Genomic DNA, 22,290 nt, shown 5'->3' on the forward strand with positions numbered 1-22,290 from the left:
GATGGCCACCGCCCCGCCCATCTCAAGTCCCGCCCACTTCAGGAAGTCAGAGAGGAGCCTCATGACCCTCAGCCTTCTTCGTACGATGGCCCTCCCTCTAGCCCAGGGCGCGCCGAGTCCGTGCAAGGGCCCTTGGGAGCTGTAGTTTTCTCTCCGGAACCCTTCCCTTTCCCTTTCACTGTCCTTCCCAGTATCACTGTTTTGATGAAGAGGTCTGTGGTTTCGCTTCTCACTGCAAGACCTGCCAGCTTTGGAATTGTTACATCCAGTTTTCCTTTTTCGACCACAGTTTGTGGGAAGGCCTAGAATGACGGTGGGGGAAAAGCTATACTAATAAAATTTAAAAGACGTTTTCCGGGTGTCAATGGGCCGGGCCCATCGAGCTACGTGCTGATTGGTTAGCGGAAAGGGGTGTGCCAAGAGTTCCTCTCATCTGATTGGTTGGAGTGAGAAGTCTTCCGCATCTTTTCCGCCTCTTGGAGAATTTCGCTCCCCGCCAGATTCCTCCATGGGGATCGGCTCAGTTGGTCTTCAGTCTCTTGGATTCGTGCTTTGGGTTCGCTGCGGTGGGCCCGGAAGGGAAAACTGCGGCTCCTTATGTGGGAGCTCCAAGTTCTGAGGTTCACCGAAAGCGGGGAAGGTGGTCGCGTACACACGTCTGTTGCTACAGTCTGAGACAAAAAGTGACCGCTTCTCAATCTTTAAAACGAGCAGTGTGTCCCCCCCCCCCGAGATTTTTATGCCGTTGCGGCCCCTAAAGATCTCTCAGAAGCTAGCTTAGGGACCCTCTGCCTGAAAGTCCACAATGCTTGACCGCTTTTCTTCTCAAGCGCCTCTTGACGTAGTTCTCTTCTATGAGGTGGTATAGAGGAAGACGCACGAGCTTTTGCTCTGGAGAAGTCTGGCCTCTGGCCTCATGTGTTCCTTCTTCTGTCTCTGGTGATGTATTTGACTCTTGACACTAAGAGGGAAGTTAATCTCTACCGAGTGATATTTCTTTTATAAAATAAATATTAAAGTATAACTCAATGGTGTTTCCCTTTCTGTCTTGGCTGTCAGAAACTCAGAACTACCTTCTCCAGAAAGCAGCCAGACATGGGAGAATGGAGACTCCAGTTGTCTGTGCCGTGGAACATGGCACAATGTCTAATGTAAGAAATGTTCAAAGCAGGTGTTGTTATTAAAGCGTGGGCCACTTGGTGCTCATGTGGTCGAAGGAAAAAAGACTCAGTAAAGTGCCCATCTAACACTTAATTTTGAACCACGTAATTTCCTTGTAAACCTTCTAAGTTGGATTAGTTGTTAATTGTATTCCCAGGGAACAGAATGTTTTGACTCATTCTAAAATTCTTACTATAAGTCAACTGGATATTAGAAAAATTCTACATAGGATGATTTGGTTTTAGAAGAATTCATCCTAAACTAATTTTTCTGGCAATAATTAGGTAACAGTTCCAATGATCTGTTCATGGCACTTTTAGTAAATGACAATAAAATCACTTCATCTCTCTCACTGCAGTAGGTAAGCACTTAACTCGCCCAAGAGCAGTATCAAATGATCAATATGTAAATTAAAAGGAAGGTAGGGGCAACAGAAGGATGGGGATTATTTTACATTCTTTACCATGTGAGGCACCCTTTTCCTTTCACTCCAGTAAATAGGTTATTCAGGGCAAGGAACAGGTGCTCCTGAGCTGATCCTCAGTAGATCACAGCAAAGAAAGTTCTGTTAGAATACATGCTGAACTCAAACCTGGCAAGTTATCATGTGCCTCTCTTGTATCCTTTCCTTCTCACCCCAAACCCACAAGTCCACCCACTGCTTTTCCACTAAGTCTCTGCAATGATCTTTTGGAATATACAGTTAGTAGATAGAATTTTTCTTCCTTCTTTCCTCCGTTCTTTCTTTCCTTTCTTTCTTCTTTTTTTTCTTTCTTCCTTTTTCCTACAGTTGGGACTTTATTGTGACCCCTGTGGTAGGGTTGCCATTCACCTAGTTATTAATCAATCATTAGCTTTTATTATTTCAATCAATAAATATCTTTTTCTCTTTTTGCTAGTTTCATTTCCATTTCTTTATGTTAAGGTGTAATTTTCAGCCCTCTGAGCCTTTACATTTTTCTCTTGGATATTTCATAATTTCAGTTCTCATCTATACGGTTAACTCCCAGGTCTATATTCCAACTTCTCTGCAAGTAGGTGCTGGACATAACACTTGTTCTACCATCACTTCAAATTTACCTGCATAAAATAGAACTTGTTTCCCCATAAATTAACTTCTTCACTTGAGTTTCTATTTGTGTTAATTCTTCTTTGTTTTAAGGCTTCAGATAGTGAGAATAAGAGAAGTTCCATGGAGGTGACGTTTGAAAAACTGGTAGACATTTTTCTGCATGGTTGGTAAATATAATGAGAAAAAATAATGGAAAAAATTATATTATAATGATAGATATAAGAAAATGAGTAAGAATTATATAAAATAAATTGAGTATAGATAAATGCCACCGTACTCAAAAGTATAACATATGCCAAAGAATGGCAAGAAAGTATATAGAAAAATCAAAATGTGTATATAATCTTTAAGGTTCACGCTAAGTAATCACCATTTACCACCTCTTAACTACACTATAGTTATTCTCAACCAGGGAAAATTTTTTTCCCCTTGGGGGAAAATTGGAAATGTCTGGAAATTTTTTGGTTGTCACAACTGAGGTAATGCTACATCTAGTGGGTAGAGTTCAAGGATGCTACATCCTACAATTCAGAAGACAACCTTACATAACAAAAAAATTATTTGGCCTGAAAAGCTGGAAGTACCCAGCTTGAGAAACCGTGCTATAGCAGAATCTCACAATTCAATAAAATCTATAAAGCACTGATAACACACATGATAACTCATGTGACTTGCAGATCCTTGGATTATTCAGGAATTCACCAAGGACTAAAATGCATGATGAACAGGAGCTCTCCCATTCCTAAAAGGTTAAAGACACAGAAATTCTGGACAGGTTGTCCCTGCCCTGATAGAGATCAGATACTCTTTGCTGATGGTGAAGAAGAAGAAGCAGATCTCAGAAGAGAAGCCAACCCCTCTAGCCATCTCCTTTGTCATTTATCTCATATATAAATCATACTTTCAAAGCACAAGAGAAGAAATATTTGTCTAATTTAAGTTGGTGATATTTGATGAGCAAGCTCTGACTTATTTTGAATTTGTTGAAAAGTTATTTGCCCTTCTCAATATTATAAAACGCTGAGATACTATGTGTCTTAGAGAGGAACAGCTGAGGCTCAATGAAATTAGATGCTTCTAGAGTAAAAGCCATTTAGGACAAAAGTTCCCTGGAAATCAGTGAAAGAAAGGCCAGGGAACTGAGAAAAGATGTATACAGAGACAAGAAAAGGGACTAAACCAGATGGAAAGAAGGGTGAATGTGGTGATCAGCACTTAAATTTTTAACTACAGTTAATAATTTACAGTACAGAGATTTCAGTACAGAGATTTCTTACTGTTTGTCTTCACTCCACTTGCTGCTGCTTCTTTGAGTGTGTGTGTGTAGGTATGTACATAGAATAGCACATACCTGTTTTATTCAGTCACTCTTTGCCTGAGGGGAGCCTAAACTACTTGCCAAATCTACCCTAGGGCACTGATAATGTGGCCACTGGAGGAGGAAAATGTAGACCTCAGAGGGAGATAAGAAAGTGAATTGCTTCTCTAGGACAGCCTGAGAACTCAGTCCCTTAACAGAAGATTCACAAACTGCAATGTTGGTTTGTTCAGTTCTGTTTATACTGCAAATAACAAAAGATAAGATTTCCCCTTAAAATTTTTGTACTTCATGATCGCCAATTTAATCTTCTATCACTGGTTTACAAATGTCTACTTTGAAAATACATGAGTTTAGCAGGCTAGTAATGAAAGCAGCCAGAGGAAGGATTACTCAGGAAGTGGGTGTTGGAGAGGGAGAAATCTAAGACAGTTTCCAGGAGGGTGTGTGGTCATGACATGAATGGGAAAGTCAGGAGTCGCAGGTTTGTAGGAAAGATTAGTTTGATTTTAGGAGCATAGTTTTGAGCTTGAGGTTCTGGTGGAAGGATCTAGCAAGCATTTATAAATACATATTTCCAAATAGGGAGAGAAACGAAGCAACTGATGATGATGTATTAGGAGTTCTAACTGCTGTGCCCTTCAGTACCTCCTGTACAATGCTCTCAGATGAAGCTTCCTAAAACATTACCTTCATCACATCCTTGCCATGTCCTGAAACACCTGTGTTCTTAGTTCTTGTAATGTCTGTCTCCCCAAGCAGCGTGTAAATTCCTTATGCAAAGAGGTCATGTGCTATATATGCAAAACACAATGCTTTTTAAAAAATTATTATAGAGGCCCAAGAAATAGTTTTTTACTTAACTACTATTTCATTTGTCTAATCATACCACATTACAGTCTGCCCAATATTTTTAATTCCTAGGAATAGCAAGCCCATAAGATGGGAAAGTTTTATGTAACTTAGTCTAGAGCCCCTAGCCAGCTATCTCTTCCATTACAAATAGCCAGATTAGCTTATTAGCATAATACGGTTTGAATTGTATGTGACTAGATTTTGGGGGGCTTAAATTATCCCTGAGTAATCTGGAGAAATAATGTGTTTAACTAATATTTATCAAGCTTTTCTTATATGAAAGGTGCTGCAGCAGATTGCCTCCAGGAAACTCACATTGTCCTAGCAGGTTTCTTAACCTTCTTCCAGACTGCACCCCTTTGGCAGTTTGGTGATACACATGGGACCCGTCTCAGAGTGTTTATAAGGGTATAAAATAAAATAATAGATTACAAAGGAAACCAATTAAACTGAAATACAGTAGTGAAAATATTACAAAGCAAATTTGTGATTAGTAATACATGTGCTTTTTAATTAACACATTAAATAATAAGACTTAACAGCAGGTCTAGTAGCTTCAATAATTCCAAAAGAGTGATGAGTTTAAAAGGTATTTCAAGATACCTACAGGAACTTCCAGTACAGTGGTTAAGAATCCGCCTGCCAATGCAGGGGACACGGGTTCAAGCCCTGGTCCGGGAAGATCCCACATGCTGCAGAGCAACTAAGCCCGTGAGCCACAACTACTGAGCCTGCGCTCTAGAGCCTGTGAGCCACAACTACTGAGCCCATGTGCCACAGCTACTGAAGCCCACACGTCTAGAGTCTGTACTCTGCAACAACAGAAGCCACCACAATGAGAAGCCCGTGCACCACAACGAAGAGCAGCTCCCACATGCCGCAACTAGAGAAAGCCCACGTGCAGCAACGAAGACCCAACGTAGCCAAAAATAAAAAATTAATTAATTAATTTTTAAAAAGATACCTACAATATGTATCATGTGATAAAAAGATTTCCATTAGTGGCAAATTTATAGATATTGTTAGTACTACTAAGGTTAGTTACCTACATTCGTAATAAGAGAGAATTATAAATTTCAGTAAAAGGTTAGTGAAAATAAAGACATAATTACTTTTCTGTACAAGTTCATGGACCAGTGAATTGTATACGTGGATTCCAATTTAAGAAGCCCTGCACTAGGGCATTATTTTTAAAATTGTGAGTCACAGTTAGTTAGAGAGTCAAGAAATCAATTTTAAGGGACTCTAGCAGTACTTTTTAAAAAGTAAAAGGTAATAATTTATAAAATATCAGTGTCTCAGTAAGGGGTAGTATTATCTCAGTTACTGTTGTTTCAGTGACGTATGTATTGTATATGTGTACGTGTGTGCATGTGTGTATATGTGTGTATTCTGTTATATAGGTATATGCATACTGAGTTGTAATGTAAAATATATGTTTTAATGTGTGTTTCAGTAAAAATAAAGTGAAAGCCACTGCACTAGGGGAAATAAGATACATAAGACATGGAACAAATGCCACAATTAATATAAATCATGTGTGTCACAAGATTTTAGAGGAAAAAGAAATTACTTTTTTTCTTTTGAGAAAACTATCAAGGAAGACCTAAAGGTGGAAGCAGATTTGAGGTGAGTTTTGAAAGATGAGTATGATTTTCATAGATAGATATGTGAGGAGAACCTATTTCAGGTATAGGGAACAGTAAAGCCTATAATCTAACTAAAAACTACCTTTACAATTTTTATCATGTGCCCTCTAGTTTTGGTTTGCCTGACACTTATTTGGTATTCTGCATCTGACATAAACAGTGATAGTGAACTCTAAATGACACCAAAAAAATAAATAAATAAACAGATATTTATTGAATATTTACATAAAATACTTCACTTTAGGTCATGTGATGACTTTAAAGACTAAGCATTAGAGATGCTACCTTCTTTCAAACAAGGCCTTCAAGAACATTAAAATAACAAAATGCGGTGCCAAGTACAAAGTGATCACAGTGAGTTCAAGATCATTAAAATGGGTAAAGATAATGCAACTGAACATATGCAATTACCTTACTCACAAAACCCCATAAAACAACAGGAAAGTTTTTTTTGTCGTTTGTACATAAAGCCACAAGGATGGGGAGATCTGGAGAGAGAATCAGAAGAAGAAAACTTTGAAGCTGGAAAGAATATCTGTAAGGAAACGACTTCTTAAAGTGACCATATGCTGGTCTTCCAAGGACAACTCTGGTTTACCCTTATTAATCGTCCTGGCATAGTTAATAATAGTGCCAACTTTTACTTTCAAATATGTTCTGGGGCTTCCCTGGTGGCGCAGTGGTTGAGAGTCCACCTGCCGATGCAGGGGACACGGTCCGGGAAGATCCCACATGCCGCAGAGCGGCTGGGCCCGTGAGCCATGGCCGCTGAGCCTGCGCGTCCGGAGCCTGGGCTCCGCAACGGGAAAGGCCACAACAGTGAGAGGCCCGCGTACTGCAAAAAAAAAAAAAAAAAAAAAAAAAAAAAGTTCTGGTTTGAACAATGTATAATAATCCTCAACATAGCAGACATGTAAAAACTGAACCCTAATTTAGCAATAGGAAGTGGCAAAAATTGACCCAATTTGTGACACGAAATCCCCAGAAAGCTCATTCAGGAAATGCCAGCCCAAAGTACAATGGAAAGTGATGTTAACAGTACATGTGTTTGGTGGCAGTAGCAGTGAGAGGGGGTTGCAAATTAAGAAATAGTTAGACACCCTCCACGACTCTACATGGCTAGGTGACTGCCCTTCCCCCATCTCCCGCAAAAAACTATAGATTTGTTATCAGGGGAGGAAAAAGGTAAAACTTGGACTTGGGAACACCTGGCATAGTTTAAGGCAGAAGTATCATGCAAAAAACAAGAGTATTTTTGCGACAATCGGTTGGGGAAACTTAAATTAGAACTGGTCATTAAATAATAAATTATTTTTCTTATATATGATAATACCATTGTAGTTATATAGGAAATGTCCTCACATTAAGGAGATGCATGCTGAAATATTGAAGAGTGAAATGTCATAGTGACAGCACCTTACTTTCAAAGTTTCAGAGAGAGAGAGCAAGAACAAATAGGCGCAGCTGTTAACTATTGTTGAATCTAGATAGAGGGCATTCAGGTAGCCATTGTACTATTCCTTCAACTTTTCTATGTTTAAAATCTTTATAGGGCTTCCCTGGTGGCGCAGTGGTTAAGAATCTGCCTGCCAATACAGGGAACACAGGTTCGAGCCCTGGTCCGGGAATATCCCGTATGCCACGGAGAAACTAAGTCCATGAGCCACAACTACTGAGCCTGCACTCTAGAGCCCGCGAGCCACAACTATTGAAGCCCACGCGCCACAACTACTGAAGTCCTCGTGCCTAGAGCCCATGCTCTGCAACAAGAGAAGCCACCTCAATGAAAAGACGGTGCATCACAGCCAAGAGCAGCCCCGCTCACCACAACTAGAAAAAGCCTGCATGCAGCAACAGACACAGTGCAGCCAAAAATAAATAAATAAAATTAATAAATTTATTTAAGAAAATTTTATAATAGCAATTTGGAGGGAGTAGGAACACATACTTGATGCTGAGACCCCAGCCATCTTCCTGCACTGGCAGGCAGTCTCTCATTCTCCAGGTGGGAGACTGGGAGAGTCTTCTCTGGGGAATTTGATTATCCCAAGAGAAAAGACCTAAAAGATACTGAGACCTGAGTTTTCCCAACTAGTTCACCCTATGGGAAAGTGTAGTCAAGTCCCAGCCATGTACTCAGAGTATCCAATCAGCTTTTTAGTGCCCCATTCTTTAAAAGGAGTAGATAACTAATGACTGCCAGGCATGAGAAAATACTCTTAACATGATGGATAGAGACTAAAACAAACAGGGAAAAATAAACAACTTGGAGTAGAAGAAAAAGACTATGCAGTGAGAAGAAATCTTAAAAAAAAAAAAAAAGAAAGAAATTCTAACATTGCCAGATATTGTCACCATAAAATGGGAGCAGAATACTATAAAAAAGGAACCTGTCAAGAACAACAACAAGATCTCTTATAAAGCAAAGCTATGAAATAAAAAAAATTCAATAGAAAAATTGGAAGATTAAGTTGCAGAAATCATCTAGAAAGTAGACCAAAAGATAAAGGACCAATCCAGGAGGTCCAGTATACCTGTAATAGAAGAAGAGAGAAGGCAGGGATGGAGTAATAAACAATTCTGAAGACATTTTCCTACAGTAGGGAGTTTCCATATTGAAAATTCCCTAGTCTAAGTGCCCAGCACACTGGATAAAAATGACCAACAGTAAGGAGCATCATTGGGAAAGTTGAGAACACTGGAGGCAAAGGGAAGATCACAGAAGTTTTAGAGATAGGTGAGAAAAATAGACCATGCACAAAGAATCAGGAATCAATAGTTTCAGACTTCTCTACATTTACATAGGAAGCTGAAAGGCAGTAGTGCAGCATCTTTGAAATACTGAAGGAAGGTTATTCCCAACCAAGAATTATATTCTCATCCAAGCCATTAATTAATCCCCAAGTGTCAGGGGGACTAAAGACGTTTTGAGACAGGCAAGATCTCAATAAATTTACCTGCTGTGCATTTCTCATGAAAAGAGATTTTGCTCTACCAACACAAGGTAGGAAACCAAAAAGAAGAAGACACTTGATATAGGAAACAGGAAATCCAGTACAGAGGAAAGAGGTGAAGGGTATCCCCAGCGTGACTGTGAAGGAAGAACCCAGCATGACAGCTGAGTACCACGCATAGGAGGCAGCCACTGCAGACTGGGGCAGGTCAGAAGACACTGAGAGAGACTGCTTCAAGAAGATGACAGCCACAGAACATCTACTGCATCTGAGTGATTTGGAGGGAAACTTAGACACTTTTGAAAAGATAGCTGATTAGTGAAAAGCACTTTTAGAAAACTAAAATAAAACAATTTAGAAAACATCTCTGCAGGAAAGTTTCATCTGTGAATAGCATTTACATGATCTTAAGAACAATGAAATTAAAATTAATCAAAATTATGATATAACTACATCAGGAGGATGGGAGGATTGGAAGGATTATAGGTCTCTGGTAGGAGTTATTGGTCAGGGAAAAGGAAAAAGAACAAAATCCTCAGCTTCCATAGCAGAAAGTCAAGCAATAATGCCTAAAACTTGGAAAATCAAAAACAAAGAATAACAACACATGCTATTTAGGACATGGAGGTAAATATCAAAATAACTGACTTTAAGCAGTAAAAGCAGTTGATTTTTGAACAGGGAGAAAAAAAAGGAAGACAGCAGGGAACTGCTTTTCTTCATAACTTTGTTAGAACTAGTCGATTCTTATGTGCATGTATAACTTTGAATTTTAAAAAATTAAGATACTTTATCATGATATTTATGATTTGTGGCAAAATAAGTTCATATTTTTTATGTTTTAAAATGTTTTCCATTTGTCTATCCTAAATCTGTGGAACAAAGTAAACTATTTGCTATGATGTATAGATTTCACAATTGTTCTATTCAGTCCTTAGACTTGAAAATCTGAATGGAATGGAAGAAGATAATAAAAAGTGGAAATGTGGGGCAAATGAACATTTTCCTATTGATTATTTTTCTCTTTTAGAACAGGAAAGCGTTACTAGAACTCTCCCTGCTACCCCTGCTTTCAGAACCACCTATTTAGTGTTTTAAATGTAATTTTTTTCCAGGCCTGAAAATTTCTCCTTCCCTCAGTTATCTATATCTATTTTTACACCATCTTTCTAATGGTCTTATTAAGTAAAGCAACTACCTGGATAATTGAGGCATACTTACTTTGCCTCAGTTATTCAGTCATTATCTTGTTTTGAGGCATGAATTGTGAAGATCATTATACAGACCAAGTAATTTCTCCTCTTTATTTTGCACAGGGAGATAAAGGGATATTAAAGCATGTTGGTAAATCTTTAAAGGATCTGCATGAAATGATGTTTAAGGTAAACTAGTATTGAAGAGGCTTTGCAGTTTCCCTCCACTAAACAACTTTCAATTCGTTACACTGAAAGCACTCAAAGAATGTAATTGAACTCATTGGGAAAGCCTGTTCCATAGGAAAGCATTAAATATTAATCATTTCACGTCACCAAATAATTAATGAAGAGTAACAAGGATGCTTCTAGGGAAGGTTGAGAAACTGTTGAGAATATTGCATTTTTATAGAAACTTTTGGCAGGCCAGATGGAAAGCCACTGTCTCCATAAAGTCTGGCAGAATCCCACTGTGCAATCCCTCCACTCTGTGAACCTCATAATATGGATTATTACATTCTGACTTGCACTATAGTTAGTGCATCCTTCACTGGACAGATGGGAAGTATCTTATTTCACCTCTGTAACCCCCAGAGCACTGAGCATTATTCCTGATACAAAGGAGCCATTCAATCAAGTCTAACTATGAGGAAGATACTGGTGATGATGAGGATGATGATTCATAAAGTGGGATATTTAAATTTATTGGGCAGATTTTATATTCAGAGTTAGAGCTTTTATGTGCATTCTTTCATTTAAAACTACAACAATTAAAAAAAACAGAACTACAATTAAGCAATACAATCCTCATTATATTACTTGTGAGATGGAACATTAAAGTCTGACTTTTTTAGAATGTTTAGAAACATTCAGCCTTTATTGGAATTTATTAGGACTGTCAGTAGTTAAAGTCCCATCTTCCGCGATACAATAAGAAGTTCGAAAAGAAAAAAAACTTATTACTGAAGAATAGGGATGAAGACGAAAGGGATTTTTTTTTTTTTAACTTATTTTTGGCTGCTTTGGGTCTTCGTTGCAGTGCCCGGGCTTCTCCTTGTGGTGGCTCCTCTTGTGGAGCATGGACTCTAGGCGCGCGGGCTTCAGTAGTTGTGGCACGTGGGCTCAGTAGTTGTGGCTTGTGGGCTCTACAGCGATGGATCAGTAGTTGTGGCGCACGGGCTTAGTTGCTCTGCGGCATGTGGGATCTTCCTGGACCAGGGCTCAAACCTGTGTCCCCTGCATTGGCAGGTGGATTCCTAACCACTGTGCCACCAAGTAAGTCTTGAAAGGGATTTTTGATCATTATGAGGAGAATTTAAAATTTGAATCCTTTAAAATGATTTTGATTAATTTTAAACATTGTTAAGTTTTAATTTTACCTTTATTCAGAACCTACTTACAAGCTAAAAGAATCAATGTGATGCATTAATTTGCACAATTGTGAATAACTATACCTACTTTTTAGAGACTCACATTTGCTGGAACTATCTTGACAAATGTATTATGAATTTATTTTTATTGTATTTATAGTGTTGCCGACATAGATTCAGTCAACTTGTGAAAGGTGCACAAAGCATTTAATTAACTGTGCTTCTGGTTTTTTATTTGCACAAGCAGTTCTTTGTGTTTTCACTCCTCTTTGGTCAATTGCAATTTCCTCTAGATCTCAATTTTCTAAATTTTCCTTATAATAGAATCTTCTATAAAAAATATAGTTTCCTAAGCCCACCTGAGAAACACAATCAGAATCCCCAGGAGGCTGGCCCTGAAATCTGTATCTAATAGGTGGCTTTTGTTGTCAAATAAGTTTGGAAACACTGTTCTAAGACATTCTTCCCTTGGCTCCTTGAGCCATTACCTTTACAGGACTAAATAAAGCATCTCTGTTGTATTGGACTAAAAGTGTGGCTGCAGGGAAACTTGGTAAATTTTATTTCTATTCTAATTTCATTCAGTTTTTAAGTTGCACCACTCTGATTAAATGACAACTCACATTCTCACTGTAGAGTGAATAAGTGAAATATATATGTATGTGATTTTCCTTTGACACCCCTCACCCTGACAAATATACTTCCTAAGGCTAGAGTCTCATTTTTTATTTTACCTATGCTTCTCACAGGCCTAAGCAGAATGATTTGGAGATCATTCTGCTAATTTTCTGCCAACCAAGACCCAACTGCTATCAACTAAGATTTCCCACTTGGCAACAATGAAAGGAAGATATTAAGAAAATCTCCTTCCACCGGTCCTCTCTCTCTCATGTACTCACTTTCCTTCTTTCCCTGCTCTTTTTCCATACTCCCTCTGTTGAGTCTGTTTTGTCCTTCCACACTCAAGTAATGGCTTTATGTATGTATTTATAAATAGAACATAGAATGTAAACTTCAATGAAACAGGGACTCTCTCAGCAGAACTTTCTGGTCTTGCTCAGGATATTAATAACATAAACAGCATTTCCAGGACTATAAACCAAACTATTTCAGTGATGAAGGTGGGACTTTTCTTTCTCCAGTGGAAAGGCAACTTGCAGCAGATAGTTGGTATCACTGAGTTAAGGAGTCTCTCTGCCATTGAACATAGCTCTGTGCCTGAAAATCTGTGGCTCATCTGGCTTTTTCAGCAATAATTGGGTACAACTGACTTAATTGTAAGAGAAAGAATGACAATGACTGTGCTAGATTATATTCTCTAAAAATTGTCACAGAAATTTGTCTAGTTCCCCATGTTCTTCTGGAACCTTGTTACTTCTCCATCAAGAGGCAGAGACTGTCTCTCCTCCCCTTGAAATGAGAGGGGGAGGTGGGCTTTGTGACAGCCTCAACCAATAGACTGTGGTGAAAGTGAGGCCGTGTGATTTCCAAGGCTATATCATAGAAGAGCGTAAAAGGAGATATGGATTCTGCCTGGCTCTCTCTCTTACTTGGACACACCCTTAGAAAACAACCTCCATATTATAAGGAAGCCCAGTGACACAAAGAGGTCACATGTATGTGTTCTGGTCAATAGCCTCAGCTTATATTCCAGTCAATAGCCCGCATCCCCTGACAGATGTCTGAGTGAATGAGACTTCAGATAATTCCAGCCTCTGGCTGTCATCACCCCAAACTTTTTAATCTTCCAGTGGAGGGCCCAGACATCATGGAGCAAAGACAAATTCTCCCTGTGTGCCCTGTCCCTGTACCTGATCAATGGAATCCATAAGCACAATAAAACATTGTTTTACTCCACTAAGTTTTGGGGTGATGTTATTACACAGAAGATAACTGGAACAATGACTAATATGCTGAAAGGAAGAGAACACAAAAGTTACCTAACATATCAAACAAAACATTAATCATGGAAATTGCCCCTACATTTCTGTGAGAAAAATAATTGAATGGCCTGTTATAAACATGAACTAGGAGAGATAATTCTGTATTGTCATGAGAAGATTTGTGAGCAAAAGGTCAACAGAAATTGATGCATGACTTTTCTAAGTTTCCATTATGTTATTTTCTTTTTTTTTAGGTTCATGATAGATAATTTGGAAAATAGACAAATACCAAGAAAACCATAGTCCCACCACTCAAAGTCAACCACTGTATTTTTCCATATTTCTTGTCTTTTCTTTTTCTAAGCATCTATTTTTAAAACATCATTGAGATCATATTGTCAATACAACATCTTAATCCCACATACGGTCTTTTAATCCACCTCTTAGTTTAGTTCCCTCCATCAGAATTGTCCTGTGCTTCTCTTTTCTGCCCATCAGAAGCTCTTCCTCATCTAGGAAGTCTGCTGGGACCACCCAACCCACAAAGATGTCTACCTCAAAATTGCAGCACTAATCGCCAACGCCACTTATTTGCCAACACCACTTATTCACATATTACTTCATGACATTTTATGTATTAATCTTTTAATGTCTATATCATATAATCTTTTCCATCATGCCTTATCTTCCTAACAAGACTGAAAGTGACTTCAGGGCAGAGGTCAGTGTTTTAATCTTTCTATTCCCTACAGCACCAAATACATATGTAGCAGATACTAAATATTTATTGAAAGAAAGGAAAAGATGGGGAGAAAGGAAGGAAGGAAGTAAAGTTTCATCTCTAATACTTTCCATGTTTGTTTCATTGTTCTTTCATCTCAAAACCACATAAGTTATTAATTATCATAAGTTTGACATGTGTATGGCTATGGCTATGATATATATATATATATATATATATATATATATATATATGAATACCTTTAGGATTTTATCTGAAAAAGGTATTACAAAGTCTACAACTTTTCCATTATCTTTCACAAATATGTCTTTAGTATAGGAGCAAAATTGGGTACTCAAAAACACGTTTTAATGTTCACATTTTATTTACAGAGCATGTTATTCCAACATTATAAGGGTATGTGGGTACACACTAGAAAACAAAAGTACCAGGAGGTTTTGTTTGACGCGTCAAAGGCTTCAGTGTACGTGCAGACTAGACTACAGGGCGAGATGGAGACTGCCTGAAGCTGGTCTAATACCATTAGAACTTTCAGGAAAAGGCTGGAGAAGGGAAGGGAGAAGAATATAAACTATTCAGTTTTTAGTTTTGGCCAACAGGATGCAGAGGAGTAGCACTTAGGAGGTTCAGTGCAATTTAGTGGACATTTTGGCATTTGGGGTATAAAGTGTATGTGTGTGGTTGTGTGTATAGTGGTCTCTCCAAATTGAAAAGATGTTTTTTTAAAAATTGAACTGGTGTTTGAGAAGCCTTGGTGAGTTTCTACCATCTATAAGACTGGCAGCTGCAGGATGAAGGCCAAAGTAGAGAAAGAGAGAGAGAGAGAATTAGCACAGCTATGGGAGAGGACTAGTAAAAATGGGTTCTGTAAGATAAGTGATTGGGACCAGGAGGTGATATTTTATTTTCATCACTTCTCTCCTCTCTGTATTCATCATCTCTTCTTCTCACTCTCTCAGCCTTCAGCTTCTTCACTAAGACACACACATGCACACACATACACACACACACCACTTTTTCAAAGCCTGATAAATTTTATCAAGAACATCATATTTGGGCTTCCCTGGCGGCGCAGTGGTTGAGAATCCGCCTGTGGATGCAGGGGACGCAGGTTCGTGCCCCGGTCCGGGAAGATCCCACATGCCGTGGAGAGGCTGGGCCCGTGAGCCATGGTGGCCGCTGAGCCTGCGCGTCCGGAGCCTCTGCTCCACAACGGGAGAAGCCACAGCAGTGAGAGGCCCGCATACCACCAAAAAAAAAAAAAAAGAACATCATATTCAGTTTCAGTGCTAGCATGTTTTCATCATGGAGGTTAACTTTTGCCTGACACAGGTAAGTGCTGTAGGTGTTCAGAGAACAAAAGAAGGGATGGAGCAAGGTGAGCTACTCAAGGAAGGCAGAGGAAGAGATGGGCCTAGGACTGGGCCTTCAAGGATAGATGCACTTTCCCTGGCAGCAGGAGCATGTGAGGCACTGCGTGTGTGCCTGTCATGTTTCAGGTATGGGATGGTGCTTTCCAGGCAGTGGGAAGAGAACATAAGCTAAGGTCTGGGGCCTGCTTCATATACTAAGGGAAAAGAAAGAAGTTCAGTTTACCTTGAGAGAAGGCTACAGACCTGTCAGGGATTGTGGGAGACAAGGCTGAAAAGGTAGTTTGGGGCAGATTATAGAAGGCCTTGAATGCCCCCCAACATCCCTGCAATGGTACTGCTCTCCTCTTCACCCAAGGACAGCAGCCCTTGGAATTGTTTCCATGTCCTTCCCATGAGGAGCCAATACAGATCCTTGGGCTTAATCTTGAAAAAAAAAAAATCGCCTAATGAATGGCTAACTTGCTGTAGAAGAGCTAATATGCTTGATGGATGAACAGTTTACTCTAAGAGAAGACATTAGTTATGAGAGAACAAGGAAATCCAAAGAACCTTCCTCAGAGGTCATCAGAACACTCAAGTATTATTTCATTCATCTTAATATTCTAACAATATTAAAAACCTGTCCAGATAAAAGGATATTAGGGAGAAAAGGGAGGAGGGAGAATATGGACAAGGGACAGGGAGAGAGAAAAAGAGGAGAGAACGGGGAGCTGGGGGAGAGAAGAGTGATTAAAATGGGGTGAGTCAAAAACAAAAAAAAATTAGGGCTTCCCTGGTGGCGCAGTGGTTGAGAGTCCGCCTGCCGATGCAGGGGACACAGGTTCGTGCCCCAGTCCGGGAAGATCCCACATGCCGCGGAGCAGCTGGGCCCATGAGCCGTGGCCACTGAGGCTGCGCGTCCGGAGCCTGTGCTCCACAACGGCAAAGGCCACAATAGTGAGAGGCCCACGTACCGCAAAAAAAAAAAAAAAAAAAAAAAAAAGGGGTGAGTCATGCAACTTTGTGTGCATCGAGGTGACCCTCCTGAAGCTATTTCTGTGTCCTCCTGTTTGTTCCCAGAAAGACAAGCTTGGAAGGGTTGACCTATAGTCGAAGGAAGCCTAGTGAACAGTGGAAGAGCTCCTATATCTTTTTCATTTTTTTTTTTTTTTTTTGTGGTATGCGGGCCTCTCACTGTTGTGGCCTCTCCCGTTGCGGAGCACAGGCTCCGGACGCGCAGGCTCAGGGGCCATGGCTCACGGGCCCAGCCGCTCCGCGGCATGTGGGATCTTCCCGGACCGGGGCACGAACCCGTGTCCCCTGCATTGGCAGGCAGATTCTCAACCACTGCACCACCAGGGAAGCCCATCTTTTTCATTTTTCATTGCTTTTACTGGCAGCAATGAGTGTTGCGTTTTGAGCATGACCTTTCCTTTTCTTTAAAGAAAAAAAGGGATTTATTTTAAAATGTAAAAAGCTAGAAACTGAATAGGAGCAATGGGCTGACAAAAACAATGCATTTTAGGAAATAAGGCCCAGCCTCATGGCTTCCTGTTGCAGTTACCTAAGAAACTGAAAATGCATGATAAGGAAGCAGTCCCTGGGGTCTGCCTTTTGTACCAGAAATGACTGGGGAGAGCCGGACTACAGAGAAATGGGTCTTCCTTAGCACACTTATTTTGTTCTTAGTATGTTGGTTTGAACATCTAGACACCACCAGGGAATGCATAAAAGGACGAACAAACGCCATGCAACCATACTGCTGAGGGCCATGACCTTGCACAATAAAACACAAGGTCAGGCATTCCAACTCTTGCAAACTGTCATTGTTCAAAAGAGATCACAGGAGCCAAAGTGATGCATCCTAAAGACAGTGATGTCCCCAGGAAGGGAATACACAAAAATGAAATTAGTTTTATTATTAGGGTGATGTGTTCAGGAACAATTAATTTTTGTTCCTTAATAATCCACTTGATAACTCTATTTTAATTTGAGGTAAAAATACCAGCATGTATCCATCCTAAGTTTCCCTAAGAGAACCTTTTTATTTGCCAAAGGACATTTCATGTGAAGTTGGCAAATTGTGTATTGACTGGGACAGACTGTGCAGGACTGTTTATCTTAAGGTCCCACATGGCTACATGACCCTCTGATATCACCAGTGTGATATCGCTTCTTCCAAGACACAGCTGTCTTTGAACACATGCTACACAAGGCTTTCAATCAGTAAATAAAATTCCATGAGTGGGGGGGATAGCCCCTACCCATATAACCCTGTAATTCGCACCTGCTGTGTTTCACCTTTCACGCCTTTCTGCCACACAGAGAACTTGTTGACACTACAGAAAGCAAACAGACACACACGCAAAAGACATGGGAAAGAACAGATGGTTTTAGATCATGCCTCATGACTACTCAAGCTATGGCTGCTCTATTCTTTATTTCTCTGCAAACGGCTTGATTTCTTTGTTCATAAAATTGAAATTAGCAAAAGAAAGAATATTTTTCTTCTCACTCCCATTCCCTTTGCTGTTTGACATCTAAATGTTGATACAACTCACTGACTGATAAAATGGAGACAAGAGTCAGAGGAAGGAGCACAGGTCATGGTATCTGGAAAAAACCAGATTCTGATGCCAGAACCCCAGCTCCTCACTCAACACTGATCAGGCCTTACTTAAGGCTCTTCATTTCCCTAAGTCTCTGTAAAATGAGAATGCTGAGACTCCTCAGAAGTTGAAGTGAGAATCCAATGAGGTAATAGGAGCATGTAGCCAAGTGCCAGAACAGAGCAGTCAATCAGGAACAGTTAGTTGAATCTGAATCTGAATGAGTGGGTGGCAGAGAACAGGAAATACTTGAAAAATATCCATTAGGATTAATTTTAGTCCTAAAAGCCATTCTGCTGGTTAAGAAACATGTTTTGTGTATTGTACTTACTAATCTGGAGGTTAATAGAAAAGTCCCTTTTATTTTCTCAACAATGAAACAATGAATTGAGTTTTTCTCAATGAATCTTTCAGCATTCCAGCCAAAGATCTGCACACAATAAATTAGACATAAGCATTATTCAAGTTCACGTTACCTTCTTTTCATGTATATATATTTCCAAGAGCTCTGCCTACAATGATAATCCTTATGTTCTGCTTTACTTCTAAGTATTCAATAATTACTTCTGCAAATTCCTTTTCATTACTGAGGAGAAAATTATCCTTAAGCTGTGTGAAATATGCCAATTCTTTTAAAATATTTAAAGTGAAGAGATACAAATTGGACATATGTCGTCCATATTCTAGAATGCCTAAATGTCTATATTCTCAGGACTGGGAAGGAAGCAAGTCCTCACTTTAAATGAACTGTGACAAATGAAATGATAGCTCAAAGGCTTGTGTCAGCAGACCAGATGGAGCTGAAATTTCCTATTTCTTAGCTCACTCATTATGACTCTGCAGGTGGGGCTCTTTCTGAGATCACCATGAATAACTCAGGTGAAGACAGGCCTGAATCAAGCAGAGTCTTGGTGGCCCAAGGTAAATTTTTTATCAGTATTTTCCTACTACTTTCTGTGGAGAAGAGGGAAGCTGACTCTTGAGGATATATCCAGAAATACGTACTCCTATAGTCACATACTGCTCTTTGCTTACAAAGAATACAACTGGGGAACAGCAATCATTACGACCAAAACCAAATCCAACTTTTAACACAATAGCCAGAATAATTTAGCAGCAAGATTAATAAAAAGAACCTCATCTACTGTCCGTTCTTACCCAAGAAGACTCTGAGTTGATTTTCTAATGCCTCTGTGCTTCACTTTCCCCATCAGTAAAAGAACTGACTACACTTAGGCAGTAGATTTTTATTATTTGTTTCTGACCATCACCTGTTCTTTCTTCTGGAAACAGCATTTCCTTATTTTAGAAGAACTGAACTTCCCCACCTTGCACCTGGCCGCAGGTGAGGCCTGGTCTGGATGGGAGCTGACCTCATTCCTCTGGTCAGTGATTGGCCCCATGAGTTGGGAACATGACCCAGGTTAATGCACTCTGAGCCTTTCCCTGGGATTTTCATACTGGAGTTTGGGAAAAGTGCCTTTCTTTCTTTCTGGTAGGGAAGGGATGGAGATTGAACCCAGGGACAGCTTGTAGCCTGGAGTAGGAGTGAATGAAGTCAGCAGCAGAGAGAAACAGAGATAAGGGATAGAGAATCCTGCTGCTATCCAAGCCCCATGTTCCTGTTCTCCCAAGGCTGGCTACATCCCTGTCCTTCCTGGGGTCTGGCTGTGTGAGACAAGGCAATTCTCTTTTACCTAAGTTAGTTCCAGTTGGGTTCCTGACCCTTGAAATCAAAAGAATTCCAATTGACATGCCCTGCCTGTCCAGAGACTACATGAGGAATATAATTTCTCAGATGAATGGAGCAACGTAAATATTTTACATGATGGAGTACTGATAAATTGTTTTTCATCATCATAATCAGGGTCTAGAAAATAATTAGAAATGACAGGCAATGCTGTTGTTGACTCTACTTGACAGTGTGCATAACTCATCTAAGAAATAACTGAATATTTGTTAACAACTGACTTCCTCTGTAAAATCTAAGTTTTAAAGCTATTGCAAACAAAATTATTTCCTGATCATCAAACCCAGTAAGCATTTTCTTCCTTTTCTTACGTCTTAACTTTTCCAGCTGTGTTTGTAATCAGAGCCCTTTCTATCCGTGGGAAATTCTATCCCATCAATTGCAAGTTTCCATTTAGTAGACTCATCTTTTTATATCTTCAACCTCCATCTCCAGTGCTCCTCTCCCATCTGCTCACATATATCCTTACAGCTTCCCTGTCTTAACAAAAAGTTCTCCCAAACCACATTCTCCTCATGAGATACAGATAAAACTACTTCCTTCCTCTGAATCAAACAAATCTGGAGTGAGAGGCACAGTAAGCTGGCAGTCAAGAGTTGAACAGTTCTGAGTTTGATCTGAGCTTCATCAGCTCCAGATTATGGATAATGTATCAGAGTAAATTAACTTGCATAAATTACTGTCCAGTCTGTGTTGCAATTTGCTCATCTAAAATGGGGATAATGATAGTGCCTACTCAATAGGGTCTCTGTAAGGAGATAATACATGCCAAGTGTTTTGTGGAATTCTAGACACACAACTAAGCTCCCCAATAAACAATGGTTATCATCATTAGTTTTATAACCCTGTCTCCATTTCTTCACAGGCTGATTTTTTTCCTTAACATGTTGCATTCTGTCTTTTCTCCTCTCATTCTACTCAGCTCATCAGTTCTAATCACTAAATCCAACTCTTCTCAGTTGTCCAAGACTGCTCTTCAGCGTTTGGCCTAATGGTTCACCATCTCCTTTTTTAACCTCATTCCTCCTTTGGCTTCCCTGGTTCCCTTCCTAGCTCTCTAAATCCATCTCTGTCTCTGGACCAGCTCCATTTTCTCCCTTAATGGAGGCTCTATACTGCTGTTGATTCACTGGTTTTTTTCCTCAGTGGAGAGCAGGGTCATGCTGAAATTAGATCCAGAACGCAAGTGCTGATGGTGTGTGTAGGTCAGGGAGAGGTTTAGACAAGTGTTCTCACCCAGGTAGGCAGGTTTTGTCTGGTGCCCAAAGATGCAGGGAAATAAAGGACTAAAAGGGGTTTTAGAAGAAGAAGATCAAGGACAAGTCTTTATCCATTCAATATGCAATGCTACCAGACTTAGTCTTGGCCCAGGTTATACTTAGACACTATAAAAGAAGATATAAACAAACTTATTAACACATTAATAAAAAACTTGAAATGAATCTAGATGTCAGCTTTTTAAAATCTTTCATTTAGATTACCTTCACACTAATTAGTAACATAATTGCTGCAAAGTGAATACACAGTTTGTTCAGTTCATGCCATGATCTGCCACCCCTCTTCCATTACAAATTCCCCTGAAGTTGCCTATCCATTTCTATTATTTTCCAGTGTTCTCTCTATCATTTTGTTGCTTTGCAATGTCTTACTTGACCTTGATTATTCTCAAAACCTCACATCTGAGAAAGTTTGGGAATGAAATCCAAGGTACCTCCAAAGCAAGCAAGAAGCTCCATTATTCTGGGTGGTCTGTTGTTTCACTCTAGCAAATGAAACCTGATGCATATTGTCCAGTTATGAGAATAATTATTCAGCTTCTGTTTAAGCATATCTTCTAAAGTTTCAGAATTAATCTTGACCCTGATAAAATGAACTAATAAAGATCTCCCTTTCCATTGTCTGTTTTGTGAACCATTCCGCCCTGAAGCTTCTAGGGGTCACTTCCCATTTCACTTTTCCCTGAGAGCAGGGACTATACCTTTTTCACCTTGGAAGCCCATTGTCTTTCATGAGGTAGACGTAATAAATGTTTGATGTTCCAGGCAGAAGCAGGGAAATATGCTACAGGGTTTCTGAAAAAACCTGCTTCTCTTGTATCAAAGGCTAGTGATTCACTGAGACTAATACTCAGGGAGATGGTGAGCCAAGAAACCACATTATCTACCTCTTCTTCCTCTCTCTTCACATGGTTTCACCAGGAAAAAGCAGTCCCCTTTACTTCACTTCCCTCCCTTGAAAGTGGACTTGTGATGTTAATTACTGGGTAAGGGGATAAGATGGTGTCTACATCTTTAATTCTCATGATCTCATTTGTTCATCAGTTCCAACCAGTGAGGTAGGTAGATTAGCTATAACCATATTTCATAGGCAAAAAAGTCTAAA

General features: G+C 39.7%; 1 protein-coding gene across 1 annotated transcript in view; it reads right to left on the minus strand.

Moving 5' to 3' along the window:
• Positions 1–68: 68 nt before the first annotated feature.
• The window catches only part of C1H1orf105 (chromosome 1 C1orf105 homolog), an 86,004-nt gene continuing 63,782 nt past the window's right edge, over positions 69–22,290 (minus strand). Inside the window, exon 7 of the mRNA XM_067024656.1 lies at positions 69–302. Coding sequence (XP_066880757.1) covers positions 69–302 — 234 coding nt within the window. The remainder of the gene's footprint in view (positions 303–22,290) is intronic.

Source organism: Kogia breviceps, chromosome 1 (assembly GCF_026419965.1).
Source record: "Kogia breviceps isolate mKogBre1 chromosome 1, mKogBre1 haplotype 1, whole genome shotgun sequence".
Taxonomy (NCBI): domain Eukaryota; kingdom Metazoa; phylum Chordata; class Mammalia; order Artiodactyla; family Physeteridae; genus Kogia; species Kogia breviceps.